Genomic DNA, 16,224 nt, shown 5'->3' with positions numbered 1-16,224 from the left:
TTTATAAATTAATATCATTATGAAAATTTATTAATTAATAATTTATATGTTAATTAATAAAAATTTAATTATTAAAATATTTTTATTTTTTTAAAATATTAAACTTAATATATATATTATATATTATAATTATAGAATATTACCATTAATGCAATTGAATTACATTACAACAAATACTATAATGTAATTTAATTGAACATATTGTAGTGCTTATTTTTTTTTAAAGAAAGAGATTTCGAACTCATACTTTTAAAGAGAAGAAATCATATACTAATTAATGAATCAAAAAATTTAAACACATTTTATAGTGTTTAATTAGAGTTTAGGAAAATCTTACCTTGTATTGATGCTATATATAAATATATAAATCATAGTAAAGTCAAAAGCACAAACAGCAAAAAATAATAAATATAAAAAGAAAGGGAAAATAGAAAAAAATTTCCTAAAATCACGACGGCTGTTTTCATCACTCTCCAACAAATTTATTTTTTCTAAGCCGCAAGTTCGGAAAAACTAGTATAACTAATTATTTAAGTTTACGAAATTACAAAAAGAACCCCCAACAAGGCCCAAAAGATAAATGCCCTCTTGCCATTTTTTTGTAATTTAACGGCCGGTATATTATTCAACATAATTATTTATTTATTTATTCATATTTTTATTTTATTTTGTATTTTTTTAAGCTTCTTGTTCACAGTAGGGTTGAAGCAGATAAACGCCACCACTCTCTTTTCTCTCTCTCTCTCTCGCAAACCCCTAACTCTCCCTTTCTATCTCAATCTTTTCATATCTCTTTAAACACTTTCCCTTTTGTTTTCTCTGTCTTCGATTCTTATTTTTCTTCTAGAGGTTTCTAATTTTCTTCAAAAGAGAAGACAATGGGAGCTTCGTTGCCTCCGAAAGAAGCTAACCTCTTCAAACTCATCGTTGTAAGCTTCGATTCCTTTTTCTCTCTTCTTTTAATTGGTATCTACGTATTTCTACTTGGTCTTTATGCTCGTATTGCTTTTTTTTTATTTAGTGTTTATACGATCGCATTTCTTTTTCTTTTTGTTTTTTGCTAGCAAAAACCCTAACTTGATACTGGTCTGTCTGGTTGCTAAGAAATCGGTGGATTTTGAATGAGAAATGGAAATTTGTTCTAAATATGCTTTTTTTGTGAATTTCGTTTTTTCAATAATTTTTTTGGTAAAATTAAGTTCATTTTCATTTCTCTTTTTCGCTTTTGAAGCTTGATTAAGTTTATTGACTTTACTTCAATCCGGTCGATGAAGTGGATTTTGTCGAAAAATCAACAGTAAAAGATTGAATTTTGCATTGACCTTTTTTTTTTACTCTATTTATTTTTAAGTAACGATGTTCTTTGTGCTTTGCTTTGGTCACAAATCATTTGTATCATCATGGAGAAATTTACAGAAATGAAAATAAAAGGATTTCGTGACTTTCACCGTTGTAGTGATTTCTCTTGCATGTTGTTAGCCTTTTTGAGCTTGAATTTCCTTGGTTTTTAATGGGAAGCGATCGTGTGGCATTTGGGTTGGGCACATGTAACCATTCAAGACTTAAGAATTATCTCTGTGCAGGAATTTGTTAAGAATTTGATAAATTGAGTGAGCTGGTTTTTAGGTAATTGTCGACTGCACAGGTTAAATTTGTAGCAGTATCAATGTAAGGATGCACTCTATCAACTGAATATATTGCATTGCTTTGGGGTATATAACTACATTTTTATATAGTTTAAGAAATTGTTGGTTTCAGATAAAGAATAGGAACATTTGAACGTTTCCATACACCACTGAGTGTCCCCCCACCCCTTTTTATACTATTTATAGTTGAAAAATGGAGTTTTGCATGGTAAATTCTCAACCCTTTTTAAGTAATATAGTAATATAGTAATGAACTCTTAACACTGTTTACCCTGATTTTTGTGTAATTAATTTTTATTTGCTATTATACTCTAGCTAATTCTCATAACAGAATATTTATGTTATTGACTTAGAGGTCCATGTGCTTTTGCTGAAGCTGACTGTGTGTATATTTTCATCATTGCAGAAATCATATGAAACTAAACAGTACAAGAAAGGACTGAAGGCTGCAGATGCGATATTAAAAAAGTTTCCTGATCATGGAGGTTGTTTAATTTCATGCACTTATAATATATTTTTTCAGCCAAGAGGCACTTGTTGTTTAATGTTAACATTTTCATGGTCTTTTTAAATGTACCTCTGAAAAGATGCAACAACTCTGAAACAAAAAAAACTTTCTACGTTAGAGGAAGAAGTGGTTATCACTAGATAGTTTGTGTTGGTATCCATGTTGTTGGTTTGGATAATCTCTACAATATGTCTCTGAACTTGACATGATTGTTTCTATGGATTCATTTCTTATGTCTTATTATTGTCTGTTAATTTCCGTTTTTGGAAGCACAGCTGTTTACATGGTATATGATTCAATGGTTCTAGTGATATGTGGAATATTGTAGCAGTATCAATGTAGGGATGCTTTCTCTATCAATTGAATATATTGCGTTACTTTGGGTATATAACTACATTTTTATTTCCAATAAGGTTTAAAATCTGCAATATTTGAATAATTTCTTCATCTTGGTTGGTGTTTTTGTGGATATTCATCAATGCGTGGTATAGTATCAGTAGTTCTCTAACTCTATCTCTCTCCCTCTATCTCTCTCCCTCTCCGGCTCCCCCCTGCCCCCTTCCCTCTCAGTCTGCATTTTATTTGATATATTCATCCTTTTGAAAATGCACTTTTGAAGTAACAATTTATACTACTTAGTAACTGTTTGTTTATTGTGTTTGTGTATTGTTCTTATGGACTTTTGTTCTTTATTATCAGAAACATTGTCAATGAAAGGGTTGACCTTAAATTGCATGGATCGTAAAACTGAAGCATATGAACTTGTTCGGCTAGGTGTAAAGGTTGTCTCTTTTCTTTTTCTTTCAATCCTTCTAATGTCAAAGCGGTGTTACTTTTTCCTAACATTGTGTTCATGTTTGCATCTTATGTAGAATGATGTAAAAAGTCATGTTTGCTGGCATGTTTATGGTCTCCTCCATCGGTCAGATAGAGAATATAGGGAGGCTATCAAATGCTATCGCAATGCTTTGAAAAGAGATCCAGACAACATTGAAATACTACGGGACTTGTCACTTTTGCAGGTATACCTGATTTGCCCTCTCTGTAATTCATACTTTTAGACCCAGTATTTAATCTAAGATGTGCATCATTTGTATACTTACTATTAAGTAAGGAACACATGCTCACACTAGTTCTTGACATTAATGCTTGTTTGGCATTTTTCGAACAATTAAAGGAGTTTCTTTGTATAAGATTTCTTAAGCTTTGTGGCTTGCCTTAAAAGTTTTTCAGATTCCATTGCTGAATTTGATAATGAATCTGAAGTATTGGCCTTCTAATAGTCAAGTCAAGAATGCAACTAAAATTGCTAGGTGTGAATCTTTTTTGCATGTTCATAGTGGTAACTTAATAAAACTGGATGAAAACCCTTATATCAGGCTAAAGTTAGTGGTGAAAATAAATTCTATAAAATTTAAGCTGTTAGTAGCTTGCTAGTAGATGGATAGAAAGGATAGAGTTATAATGAAATAGTAACGAAAGAAATGAAAAAAAAATTAGATGAGTCAGCTGGCTTCAGAACTTTGGAAATCTAGATCATAGTTTTGATAGAAACGGTTTATGGCTTAAGAGGAAGGAAAAGGATATAACAGGCATCATCTGATATTCCGGCAGCAGATTTTATGAGAGGTTCAGATTTAGCTTCTTCATTGAAGGTCTTTTGATGCACAGACAAAAGTACAAAAAAGAAAGAAAGTAATACAGTCAAAAGTAACCAGTTTGATTTGATCCTTTCATTCTCATTATACTGTAAGAACAAACCACCTTGAATTGATACTTTCTGGCCTACTTCCACGGATCCTTTTCTCACTCATTCTACTAGTTCCTTAATGGTTGAGAATGAAATAGTAACGAAAGAAATGAAAAAAAAATTAGATGAGTCAGCTGGTTTTAGAACTTTGCAAATCTAGATCATAGTTTTGATAGAAATGGTTTATGGCTTTAGAGGAAGGAAAAGGATATAACATGCATCATCTGATATTCCGGCAGCAGATTTTATGAGAGGGTTCAGATTTAGCTTCTTCATTGAAGGTCTTTTGATGCACAGACAAAAGTACAAAACAGAAAGAAAGTAATACAGTCAAAAGTAACCAGTTTGATTTGATCCTTTCATTCTTATTATACTGTAAGAACAAACCACCATGAATTGATACGTTCTGGCCTACTTCCACGGATCCTTTTCTCACTCATTCTACTAGTTCCTTAATGGTTGAGAATGAAATAGAAACGAAAGAAATGAAAAAAAAATTAGATGAGTCAGCTGGTTTTAGAACTTTGCAAATCTAGATCATAGTTTTGATAGAAATGGTTTATGGCTTTAGAGGAAGGAAAAGGATATAACAGGCATCATCTGATATTCCGGCAGCAGATTTTATGAGGGGGTTCAGATTTAGCTTCTTCATTGAAGGTCTTTTGATGCACAGACAAAAGTACAAAACAGAAAGAAAGTAATACAGTCAAAAGTAACCAGTTTGATTTGATCCTTTCATTCTCATTATACTGTAAGAACAAACCACCATGAATTGATATGTTCTGGCCTACTTCCACAGATCCTTTTCTCACTCATTCTACTAGTTCCTTAATGGTTGAGAGTGTTTGTAGAATGATCTTGCTTGGATCAGATCTGATTCGATGCTTCACTTCATCTTCATATGTTCCTTACCGCTCCAGAATGGTAACAAAGTCTAATGAAGAAATTGATGAATTTTAGATTGAAGACTAGTGATCTTATGATTCCCTGTATGCTGATTTCTATTTCTATTTCTATTTTCTCGTCGTTCCTTTGGTGCTTTCCATATTCTATGGATCCTTAACTCCTGATATTTGGAACAATTAAAGTCATCTGTTGGCAGTAACTGATTTGTGTTTTTTTATTTTTTATGGCTTATATGCCTTATGTGAATTAAAGGAAAAATAAGTATGAAGATCATGAGCCCTTGTGTTTCTACTAAGATATGGAGTTTGAGAAAATTTTTGTCATATTTGATAATGGTTTTGTATTTTCTCATTTTTCTCATTACAAGTTTTTTCAGAAATTGTTACAATTTTCTTTTATCTTTTGTATTGCAGGCACAAATGCGAGATTTGACAGGATTTGTTGAGACAAGACAACAACTTTTGACTTTGAAACCAAATCATCGCATGAACTGGATTGGCTTTGCTGTAGCCCACCATTTAAACTCAAAGTATTCGTCTTTGTTTATTTTTTCTTCAAATATAAATTTTGTTCCATTCTTATGCTTATCTTTCACCAATTTCTGTCAACTTTTGTTTTCTGTAACATGCTTTAGAATGCTGTTATTGTTGTGCTGTATTTTAAGGTTGGAATAGAGGGGCCTCCTAGTATTGAATATTGAAAGATTTGTTGATATATTAAAGCCTTTCTTTAAATTAAAATTTCTAATTACATGATCAAATGGGTGCTAACATGGATGAAGTTACTGTTGATTTTTGACGGGTGGTTATATGATTTCAACTAAGCATCCAATAAGATTTCATTAAAGGTTAAAAAATAAAGGCTCTGTTGAAGGTATTAAAATACTTTTATGATAGTATGTGGGTGTAGACTGTGTTGAAGATGTTAATAATATATATAAAATTATAGATAAGTAGGTGGGTGGATAGAAAGGTACCCTACTTTACTAGGAAGCTGGCGATACATGCATTTATGAAATTTTGTAGCAAATTAGCGATTTACAAACAATCTTTTAGAGTGCCTTCAAATGCCTTGTTAACTGCAGAATTATGTTGTTTTTGCTATGGTTTATTTGGAAGCAGTGATGATGCCATATTTTCTTTTGTCTTTTATCTGTTGATAAGAAATGATTATGTTCCATATTTGATGAATGAATTCAGTTATTGCATCGGCACATCAATTATCGGGGTTTTTTCTTTACTTTTCTGTTCATGCAATAGCCAAGTAGTTCTAAGCGAATGAAGTTTTACTTTAGTTTCTTTCATCCTTTAGGTATTTTGCCTAATGCCTTTCTTTGGTTGATATCAGTGGTGCAAAAGCAGTTGAAATTTTGGAAGCATATGAAGGGACATTAGAAGATGATTATCCACCAGACAATGAACGTTGTGAGCATGGGGAAATGCTTTTATATAAGGTATTGATCATGTACTGCTTTTAATTTTTTTGCATGCATGTCCATGTGGCTGCCACTTTACATGAGTTCGCTTCATTATACGGACATTCCAAATTTTAGAATTATACTAATATATAATGAGAGTGATTGAGTTGGTATCGCTAGTTAACCAGACACCATAGTAGCTAGTGAAATTAATAACAAACCAAATAATAAATACACAAAAGTAAAGCCTTTTTAACTTCTTTATAAATGTGGTCCTATTTTTGAATTAATGTTTTCTTACATGCAATTAAAAAAACTACCCGTTTCTTTTTAACTTCTTTTCTCCTTCTGCTTATATTTTTGCCAAAATCTAGTATTCTTTTATGGAAATGTTACACCTAATATTAGCACACCTAATCTTTCCACTTTTGAAGTGTGGATTTTCGTGATTTTGTGTGTATGCTAGATAACTTAAATTAAATCAAATCATCTCCAAGTTCACTTTAATTTGAGTTGGAGGACTAACTGGTAGCCCATAGTGGTGTTTGGCATCTATAAGATATTTACAGCTTGTTTGGTTCATGAAATGGAATAGAGAAGGAATAAAATGGCTATTTCCTTGGGAATAGAATAAAAGGCTGATGACTATTTCATAGTTTGGTTCATTGAATGGAATAAAGGAAGAATGCTATTAAGATGTTTGGATGGCGAAAATTATATCAAGGAATGAGTAAGGATTAAATTGAAAAGTACTATTTTACCCTTTAATAAAAATTAAGTATAATTAACTAGAACAAAAAATATAGTAATTGATTAATCAATTAATAAATTTTATTATTATATTACTAAAAATATATGATTTAATGTTTATAAAAATATATTTTTTTACACTTTATTTTTCCTCCAAATTTTTTCTTTTTTTTTTCTCTTCTTTTTCCCTTTTCTTCCACCCAATTCACCGATGAGGATGGAAAAATTGCCACATGTGACAGAAAAACTCATCGTCGACGTTGGAACAGCCATCATAACGATTGCTTTTAGTCATCGAAACCCGGATCTGGGGTTTCCAGTGGCAAATATGGTTGTCTGTGCACCTATTCAGTGTTGTCCCCTCTAGATCTGGCTGCTGGTGACTCGTTTGGGGTAGACCCCAGCTAGATCTGACTGTTGACTTGCTGATCTAGCCCTTCTAGGGGCTAGATCTAGCCACCACGATCTCATCCAATGATTGCTGAATTTTTTGTAATTGTCAACGAGAATCTAAAAGCTACCAGCATAAGATTCAATGTTTAGCAAACCTTTTGGTGTTCCCAAAGGTCAGATCTGACCTGCGGAAAGTGGATCTGGAGTTACTATCATCAGAAACTTTCTCGGTTGCCAGAATGATGTGGTAGTGGTTGGCTGAGGACTTTTCTATCTCCTAGCATGTGGATAATATTGGAATTTTAAAAATTTTATTTAAGGACAAAATAGCCATAAACATATAAATTCTATTACAAGATATTGGGAATAGACTCAGAATAGCCATTCTTGGGTTTTCCTTTAGATGGCTATTCCTTGATTTTAAGGAATAACCATTCTGTGGAATGGCTATTAGTTTTTTCAAAATGAACTCAAGGGTGGAACAGCCATCCCATTTAAAATAGACCATGGAATGGCCATTCCATCCAAGCAAATGTGTATGAAATTCTATGTTGTCAAGACATATGATTAATGTTGAGAGAAATATGGCTCGTTCAAAGAAGTATTGTGCCTTTTACCAGGAAACATATCTGTGGTGTTTGTAGTAGCATCTGAGTCTCTATCATTGTTGATCCCCAAGTAAATGTTCTGTGGAACCATTTTGCGAGTTGTTCTTGTTGACATATTAATAAGCAAGTATACTTTTTTTTTTTACATACTCTTTTGGTTTAACACCAGTAACATGATCTGGAAATAGCTTAACCAATTGGACAAGTACCTACGAGCCCTTTTTATAGTATTTATTTTTTAACAAGTTTCTGCTCTATTTGTTGGCATAGATTTGTGAATAACTATTTATATTGCATAATGCTTGCTGTCTATTACTAGAGTATTTGTGCCTTGTGGAGCTTTTTTGATGGATATATGGGTATGGTATTTTTCTCCAGATCTCTTTGCTAGAGGAGTGCGGGTTTCTAGAGAGAGCACTTGAGGAGTTGCACAAGAAAGAGTCGAAAATAGTAAGTGTCAAATGATATAATGCCAAGATACTTTTAAGGTTAAATATTTTCTAAGTTTTGAATTCTTGGATGTTAAGAATCTAACCAATTTTGTTCTTCTAGGTTGATAAATTGACTTACAAAGAACAAGAGGTTTCTCTCCTGGTGAAGCTTGGACGCCTAGAAGATGGTGCCAATATTTACAAGACTTTACTCAACATGAATCCTGACAACTACAGGTGAATCTTATGCATTTGGTATCTCTTTTGAACACGTGGTTAAACTCATTAATGAATCTTTCGTAGTAAATAATATCAACCAACTTTCTTTTTTATCTAGTGCTTGAAGTTATAAGGAACTTCTTTTTCCCATTGCCACGGTGTACTATTATTCCAAGTAATCAAGACTTTTAATTTTGCTGAATAGTGGATGTCCTTAAATATATATTGTTTGAACTAATAGGTTCAAGTCTCCCCATATTAAATAAAAAAGCATTAGGCACCACCTTTAGATGCAAATATATTTAAAAAGTAGCAAAGCAACTATGATACAGTTGTAATTCTCTACAAGCATACTCTACCTTTATTAACAGTCTCTTGGGTGCTTCCTCAGATAGGTAAATGAAGGGAATTCATATCACAGAAATGTTAAATTCTGTTTCTTTGCTTAGTATATGCCTATGTATCAGTTTAATTTATTGCTTTTAGGTCTGGGGACCCAACCGACTTACAACTTTTAGACTTATATATTTATATTTTTCAGATATTATGAAGGCTTGCAGAAATGCTTTGGCTTGTATACAGAAAATGGCAAGTATTCTTCTGATGAAATTGATCAATTGGATGCATTATACAAATCGCTTGCACAACAGTACACTTGGTCATCTGCGGTTAAGGTGAGGCGCTAATGTCCTGTTTCTATTTTTAATTAAGATGGATGTTTGTGATGTTTTCAGTTTATTGCAAGAACATCCTGGTTACAAGTTCTAAATGGTACCTGGGTATGTTCTGTTCATGATATTTGCTGTAGATTGCTTCTCTCTCTTTCTTACTTTCTCTAACACATATATTTATAGAATGACATGATGAAATTGCAACAAAAATATTGCTTTTCTTTGGAGCTGTCAAGCTCTCTTCCCTTTTTTAGAGAGTGGAGGGGTGGCTATGTTTACAAATACTCTTGTAGGGATTTTGTTTTTCTTGATGGCTTGAATAAGTAATGAGGTGCCAAGAAGAATCTAGCAATGTGGTTTTACTGAAGACAGAGTACATTGAATGGCTGTGATGTTCTTAAATAATTTGGGAAAAGATGATTGTGGTGTTATGCTGAAATGCTTGATTGATGTCATGATGCGAAAATAGTGAGAACTTTTGGTTAAAATTCTACTTTCACATGCTGCACCCTTAGAGAGTTGACATGGTGGCAGCATCACTAATTCCAGAGCTAATTCTTTTATTAATGGTTATCTCTTTTTGTTTCTTTCAATTAAGTTGCAATTTTCCTGTATGAAATCCTTTGAAGGGTGGGTCCATGACCATGAATTGACATGGCCACAGTACTGCATGATAGAAATAAAGTGTTAAACTTTAGAGCTTTTGGAATTCGACTCTTGCAGTTTAATAGTTTTCTTCCATAAACCCACATTTGTAAATTTTGCTGTTATGATGTGCATCATCGTTGTCAATACATGCCTACTTTCTTTCTGATGTATGATGAATTTTCCAGGACTTATGTTGGAACTTTGTTTTCTTAATTTTTAGAGGATACCACTTGATTTTCTGCAAGGTGGCAAGTTCCATGAAGCTGCGGTTAATTACATTAAGCCTCTTCTAACAAAGGTATATATGCAAATGAGAATTTTTTGTGGTTATTTGATTGTTGTTTCTAGCTTGTTAGTGAAATAATGATATAGTGCCTCTGTGCTCTTAGGGGGTTCCATCTTTATTCTCGGATCTTTCTCCCTTGTACGATCACCCTGGCAAGGTAAGTTTGTGTGCTTACATTTATTCTAAAAATAAGATTAAGTTCTAAATATTAATTCTTCTAAACTGTTTGGCAACTGGCTGTGGGCATGATTTCATTAAAAATGATTTTCCAGCTTTGTTGACTTTTTTTACAGGCAGACATATTGGAGCAACTTATTCTTGAGTTGGAGCAGTCAATTAGGAGCACCGGGACATACCCTGATAGGTAGTATATGCTTTCAACCCTTGTGTAATAGTGTAGTAAGTCTTAAAGCATTCAAATGTTTAGATATACCACTCTTAGAGGTTATATATACTTTCAGCCCTGGTGTGATATTGTAGCAAGTCTTAACAGTGTCAAAATGTTAAATGAGTTGATAATGGTTATTACATATTTGCATGTGTAAAGTACCTAAATGTTTTTGTTTATCTTCTAATACACAAGCACACATTTGGTGTTTTGCTGAGTCATTTGTTTGTTTGTGTTTCATCTTGAGGGCAGGACAGAGAAAGAGCCCCCTTCAACACTTTTATGGACTTTGTTCTTTTTGGCTCAGGTAAACCGTCAGTTTTCCTCACCACATGGACAATGGTCTTTCCTGCAGTAAATATTTGGTGTGATTTCTTTTCATTTTTCCTTTTTGTAACTTTGGATTTATTGATGCAGCATTATGACAGAAGAGGCCAATATGATGTTGCTCTTTCAAAAATCGATGAGGCTATACAGCACACACCAACTGTAATTGATTTATACTCTGTCAAGGTTTGTTCTTGTTGTCAATTTTAAAATTTTTACATTGGCTTCATCTGCAGGGTTCTATATTTCTGTCAGCTGGATCCTTTTTTATTTTTTATTTTGCATTGGTTTTGCCTGCTCTTTCTCAAATTTCATGGAGACATAGCGTTTCCTGAAAACCCTTCAAGATATTTCCTTGGACTTATTAATCACTTGTAAGAGACTCATCACTTACAATGATACTGATGTTGATGGGATATTTGTTGTGCACTAAATTGTGCAAGTTGCTATACATATTCATATAAAATGGATACAAGTTTTTCGTTGTTGAAATAAGTCTTGATGGGCATTTGGCATGCATATGACCTTGTTTCATAGATTTAGGGTTTTGGATGCATGTCTTTTGCATCTTGATGAACATGTATTTTGGAGAAATTCTTGGAATTTTCTTGAAGTTGGGTGTAGATGCATATTAGTTGCTTCTGTGGTGGCAGAGCCGGATAATGAAACATGCTGGTGATTTGGTAGCTGCGGCTTCATTGGCAGATGAAGCTAGATGTATGGATCTTGCAGACCGCTATATAAACAGTGAATCTGTCAAGCGAATGTTGCAGGCTGATCAGGTTCTAAAGCTGTTTCCCCCACCTCTATTGTAATATTTGATATTTGTCACTATTGAAATTTCTTTCACTATTACTATACTCTTCATGAACTTTTTCCACTCTTGAAGGTGGCGTTGGCAGAAAAAACTGCTGTATTGTTCACAAAAGATGGGGATCAGCACAACAACCTTCATGACATGCAATGCATGTGGTCTGTTTTTGTTTATTGCTCTGGGCATGTTATCTCTAATTATAATTTGGGTACACCAATTGAGTGTTATTCATCTTTTGAAGGTATGAACTTGCTTCTGGTGAAAGTTACTTTCGACAAGATGATCTTGGACGGGCCCTGAAGAAATTTTTAGCTGTGGAGAAGCACTATGCTGATATTACTGAAGATCAATTTGATTTCCATTCTTATTGTTTACGGAAAATGACGCTGCGTGCATATGTTGAAATGCTAAAATTTCAAGATCGGTTGCATTCACATGCTTATTTTCACAAAGCAGCAGCTGGTGCAATCAGGTGAAGCATTTTTGTTAGGATCTGCGAGCTTTTCAATGATTCACAATAGACTTATTCTGTTTGATATGTGGGTGTAAGAGGCTATTTTTTCACTGTTGTCTCCTTGTGAGGGTGCTTTTAGTGTCTGTCACGTATTGCTGATCAACACTTGCATGTGGTGCTTCATTTTGGGTTGGGTTCCTCTTTGCCTTCCTCTTTTTCTTTTTTCTTTTTGAAAATGGGGGATGATTGCATAGATTTCAGGTGCATTTGTATGTGTTTGAAAGTTGCAGGGATGCAATTACATTTATTAGAGGATTCCCATGATGATGAGACCTTGTGATATACGTCAAACAGGAGCAAAAATTTTACTTGGTAGTCTCACTCTGCTTCTATCTTTTGTAAATTTCTATTCTCATGATGTTATTACTGAAAGGATTAACAAATGTTCCTTGTGGGCATATTAATTTGAGATTGTGGCTGTTAAATGATAGGAAGGCGGTTCCTTGGATTTCTGTTGGGTTAAGGATAGAGAGTTGCATGTTACCAGAAATGATTTGTGGATCATAACGTTTTATATTGATTCTTATTTAAAGGGATGGTGTAATGGAAGGGGATGATACAGTGATGGACCATGCAGCAATTAAGTGAATAGTTTTTGTCATTGATCCATTGTCTGGTTTCCATGTTGGTGTTTCTTATTCAGAAAATTTTTTTGTTGAAATTGGTGATTAGTTAAATTTCAGACTTATTTTTTCTTTATTGGTGATAATTCTTGGATTTTGAAGTGCAGATGCTATCTAAAGTTGTATGATTCTCCTTTGAACTCACCAGCTGAAGAAGAGGATGATGCATCAAAGACTCCTTCTCAGAAAAAGAAAATGAAGAAGCAGAGAAAGGCAGAGCGAGCTAAGAAAGTATATCAGCTTGTTTTGATGATTCTTGGGGAACATTCTCTTTGATGATTTCATTCTAATGGTGTGCACTATTTTAGGAGGCAGAGGAGAAAATTGAAGAATCAAGTGCTGGTGGCATCTCTAAGTCTGGGAAACGACACGTTAAACCTGTAGATCCAGATCCTTATGGAGAAAAATTAGTGAAGGTTTCCTTTTATTGTTTTTCTTCTGTTCTTTAGATTCCTAATTGAAGTCCTCTTGTGCAATAAAAATGTGTTTCTCTAATGCCTATTAAGCTAGGATTCTGTTTAATGTGGTTTTTAACAGACTGAGGATCCCTTGTTAGAAGCAACAAAATACTTGAAGTTGCTTCAGAAGAACTCGCCTGATTCTTTGGAGACACACTTGCTTTCTTTTGAAGTAAATATGAGAAAGCAGAAGATTTTACTTGCCTTTCAGGTATTTATATTTTCCAAGACCTTCTTCTTTTTGTCATGTTTGATCAACTGAACTAATATTTAAATGTGAACAAGTGGATTAAGAATTTGTACGAGGCAGCCCCCTCCTCCCTTGTTTTCTCCTGTCTTTTTGCTTGCTGCCTCAATATCTGCTTGGAGCATAGAAACTGTAGCTTTTCACCAAACATCTTTGTCTTATTACTTGATTCATTCAATGAAATTATGTGTGAATTAGATAGTTTGGGTAACTTATCTTTGAGTTGAAGAATAATGGTTTTGCTCAGTTGTGCTTTTATTATTATATGCTATCATATTAATATGTTTGTCTTGCTTTTATTTTCTTTTTCGTGAAGGCTGTAAAGCAACTGTTAAGGTTGGATGCTGAGAATCCAGATTCACATTGCTGCTTGGTATGTAACATCCACTGTACCATATTGTGCGCTGTCATGCACAAGTACATTCTTTTTGGTCCTTAGATACAAAGATCATCTAATCTTAACACTGCTCATTTGAATTTAATTTAATGTAGATTAAATTTTTCCATAAAGTGGGCTCAATGCCTGATCCAGTGACTGATGGTGACAAACTTGTTTGGAGTGTCTTAGAAGCTGAACGTCCATCCATCAGGTTCTATTTGAAAATAGGCTTTATGATAGTTATTCCCTCAGCTGGAATTTTATTTTATTACTGTTATTATTATTATTATTATTATTATTATTATTGTTATTATTATTATTATTTTGATCTCTGATGCATTAAATTGCTCCATTTTATATTTCTGCAGTCAATTGCAGGAGAAAACTCTTGGTGAGGCCAATGAAGTTTTCCTTGGTAAACATGAAGGTATTATTGACCTTATATAACATACATGCATATGCATTTTTGGCTCCTTGAGGTAGTATAGTCATGCGATGTTGACTTTTCTGTTCTGCAGATTCTTTGATGCATAGAGTGGCAGTTGCAGAAATGTTATATACCTTGGAGCCCACCAAGAAAGTTGAGGCTATTAAGTTAATTGAAGATTCAACCAATAAAGTTGTGTCAATGTAATGATTTTAGTGTATTAAATTTTCTGCCGTTTGATATTGATTTCATTGCAACTTGCTCGTGAGATTAATTGTTTACGATTTTTCTGTTTTGCTGATACAGGGATGGAGCACTTGGACCAGTAACAGAGTGGAAACTCAAGGACTGTATTGCAGTCCATAAACTCTTAGAAAAGGTTCTTATTGACCATGATGCTGCTTTGAGTAAGTATTTTTCTCCACATAAATTGATACTGACTAGAAATTGTTGACCTTGACTTAATTAACAACTTATGGAATTGATTACTGATGTTGGTTTCGCGAGTGTCTTCGTAAGAAATTTTAATGGTTTTAGAATTTTGATATACTGTTATTAGATATTTGTAGATCAGCTCTGTAAAAGTAATATGTTAAATTATGATTTAAATTTTTGGTTTCAACATCACAAGTTCTGATGGCTGTTGTATTTTGTTATTACGTTTAATCTTTAAAAGGTGGGTGATCTGATTTGTATTGGCATTTTACAGAAAGGTGGGACTTTCATGAATCAAATTTTCTCGCTTTCTTATCCATGATAAATCAATTGTTGTCTCAAGCTATAGAAATGGTTGTTTATTCTTTGATTAGACCATCTTTATAAATACTTACTAGAAAATTGAAGTAAGAGCACCTACTCCTTGCAGGAGTTGTCAAACCTTGAGTATATTGAAAATTGTTCTACAAATAGGGGAAATTTGCATGTCTGGTGCTATTGGTCATGTGTTGTACTCTTAGGGAAAGGCTAATTGTCTAATGTAAAGATTGCTCAGGCAGAAAGAAGTAAAATCTTTGGTCTGATAATTTTCTTATACTGCAGGATGGAAAGTGAGATGTGCAGAGTTCTTCCCCTACTCTACCTACTTTGAAGGTAGTTGTAGCTCTGCTGTGCACAACGTGTTGAACAATCAGGTTAGCAAAACCCCTGTGAATGGGGGTACAAGCCATCCTGAAATCAGTCAAGGTGCAAATTCCATTATATCAAATGGAAAGCTTGAGGCATTTAAAAACCTTACCATTTGAAGATGATGCTGCTTATGTGCATCAACTGACATCAGACTCAATGAGTTTGAATGGTGGGTCGCATTAAAAGTACCCTAGAAAGAGTGCTTTGCGGCTGGGGAAAGAGGAGTATCTTGAAGTTTTGCAAGCCGCCAACCATTCGTCTGTTGCTTTGAGATCAAAATTTTCTCTGCCTTTCTTGATTGTGAAATGCATTCCTTTGCAAATGTGTATAATTTCATGGCATTTATGATTTTAGGGTTGAATATATATTATATATATTTTTGCTTTTAATTTGCTCACCATTTGGTGAGATGCTTAGAGTTTGGCTGGCTCCATGGTTTTGCCCCAAAATTTGAGGCACTATAGAAAATTTTTGGGTACTGGTTCTCAAATCTTCTGGTCAGCATAGAAAAAAAGGAAAAACAAGAAGAAAAAGACTGATTTAGAGATTAATCTTTGGAGCATGTTGTACTTCTTGGCCCATTTTATTAGTAGTCGTGTATAAACACTACATAATGTGGAAAATTTTGCTACGGAGCTGAAAAAGAGTGGCTATCAGAAAATTTCCAGTTTTGCTGTTTATTTATGTTT

The 16,224-nt window shown here is 33.6% G+C and overlaps 1 protein-coding gene and 1 long non-coding RNA gene across 2 annotated transcripts in view; both read left to right on the top strand.

Moving 5' to 3' along the window:
• Positions 1 to 16,224, top strand: part of LOC148762151 (uncharacterized) — a 64,331-nt gene that overhangs the window by 37,438 nt on the left and 10,669 nt on the right. The gene's annotated exons all lie outside the window — the stretch shown is intronic.
• Positions 683 to 16,215, top strand: EMB2753 (tetratricopeptide repeat (TPR)-containing protein). The gene is made up of 26 exons (XM_007023977.3): positions 683 to 929; positions 2,053 to 2,131; positions 2,854 to 2,936; positions 3,027 to 3,176; positions 5,224 to 5,339; positions 6,158 to 6,263; positions 8,357 to 8,428; positions 8,531 to 8,646; positions 9,170 to 9,302; positions 10,168 to 10,245; positions 10,337 to 10,390; positions 10,527 to 10,597; positions 10,874 to 10,928; positions 11,039 to 11,134; positions 11,602 to 11,730; positions 11,838 to 11,920; positions 12,004 to 12,234; positions 13,007 to 13,130; positions 13,208 to 13,315; positions 13,437 to 13,568; positions 13,921 to 13,977; positions 14,097 to 14,194; positions 14,352 to 14,410; positions 14,502 to 14,613; positions 14,717 to 14,817; positions 15,449 to 16,215. Exons 1-26 carry the CDS (start codon positions 879 to 881, stop codon positions 15,649 to 15,651), a joined length of 2,697 nt encoding a protein of 898 aa, XP_007024039.3. The 5' UTR covers positions 683 to 878; the 3' UTR covers positions 15,652 to 16,215.

Source organism: Theobroma cacao, chromosome 6 (genome assembly GCF_053813885.1).
Source record: "Theobroma cacao isolate CCN51 chromosome 6, ASM5381388v1, whole genome shotgun sequence".
Lineage (NCBI taxonomy): Eukaryota > Viridiplantae > Streptophyta > Magnoliopsida > Malvales > Malvaceae > Theobroma > Theobroma cacao.
The sequence above is the reverse complement of the archived record's forward strand: the minus strand, read 5'-3'. Positions and strand labels throughout refer to the sequence as shown.

Coding starts and splice junctions, on each gene's coding strand:
- EMB2753 (XM_007023977.3), top strand. CDS start 879: ATGGGAGCTTCGTTGCCTCCGAAAGAAGCTAACCTCTTCAAACTCATC. Junction 8,429..8,530: donor ACAAGAAAGAGTCGAAAATA/GTAAGTGTCAAA, acceptor TTGTTCTTCTAG/GTTGATAAATTGACTTACAA. Junction 9,303..10,167: donor CTTGGTCATCTGCGGTTAAG/GTGAGGCGCTAA, acceptor CTTAATTTTTAG/AGGATACCACTTGATTTTCT.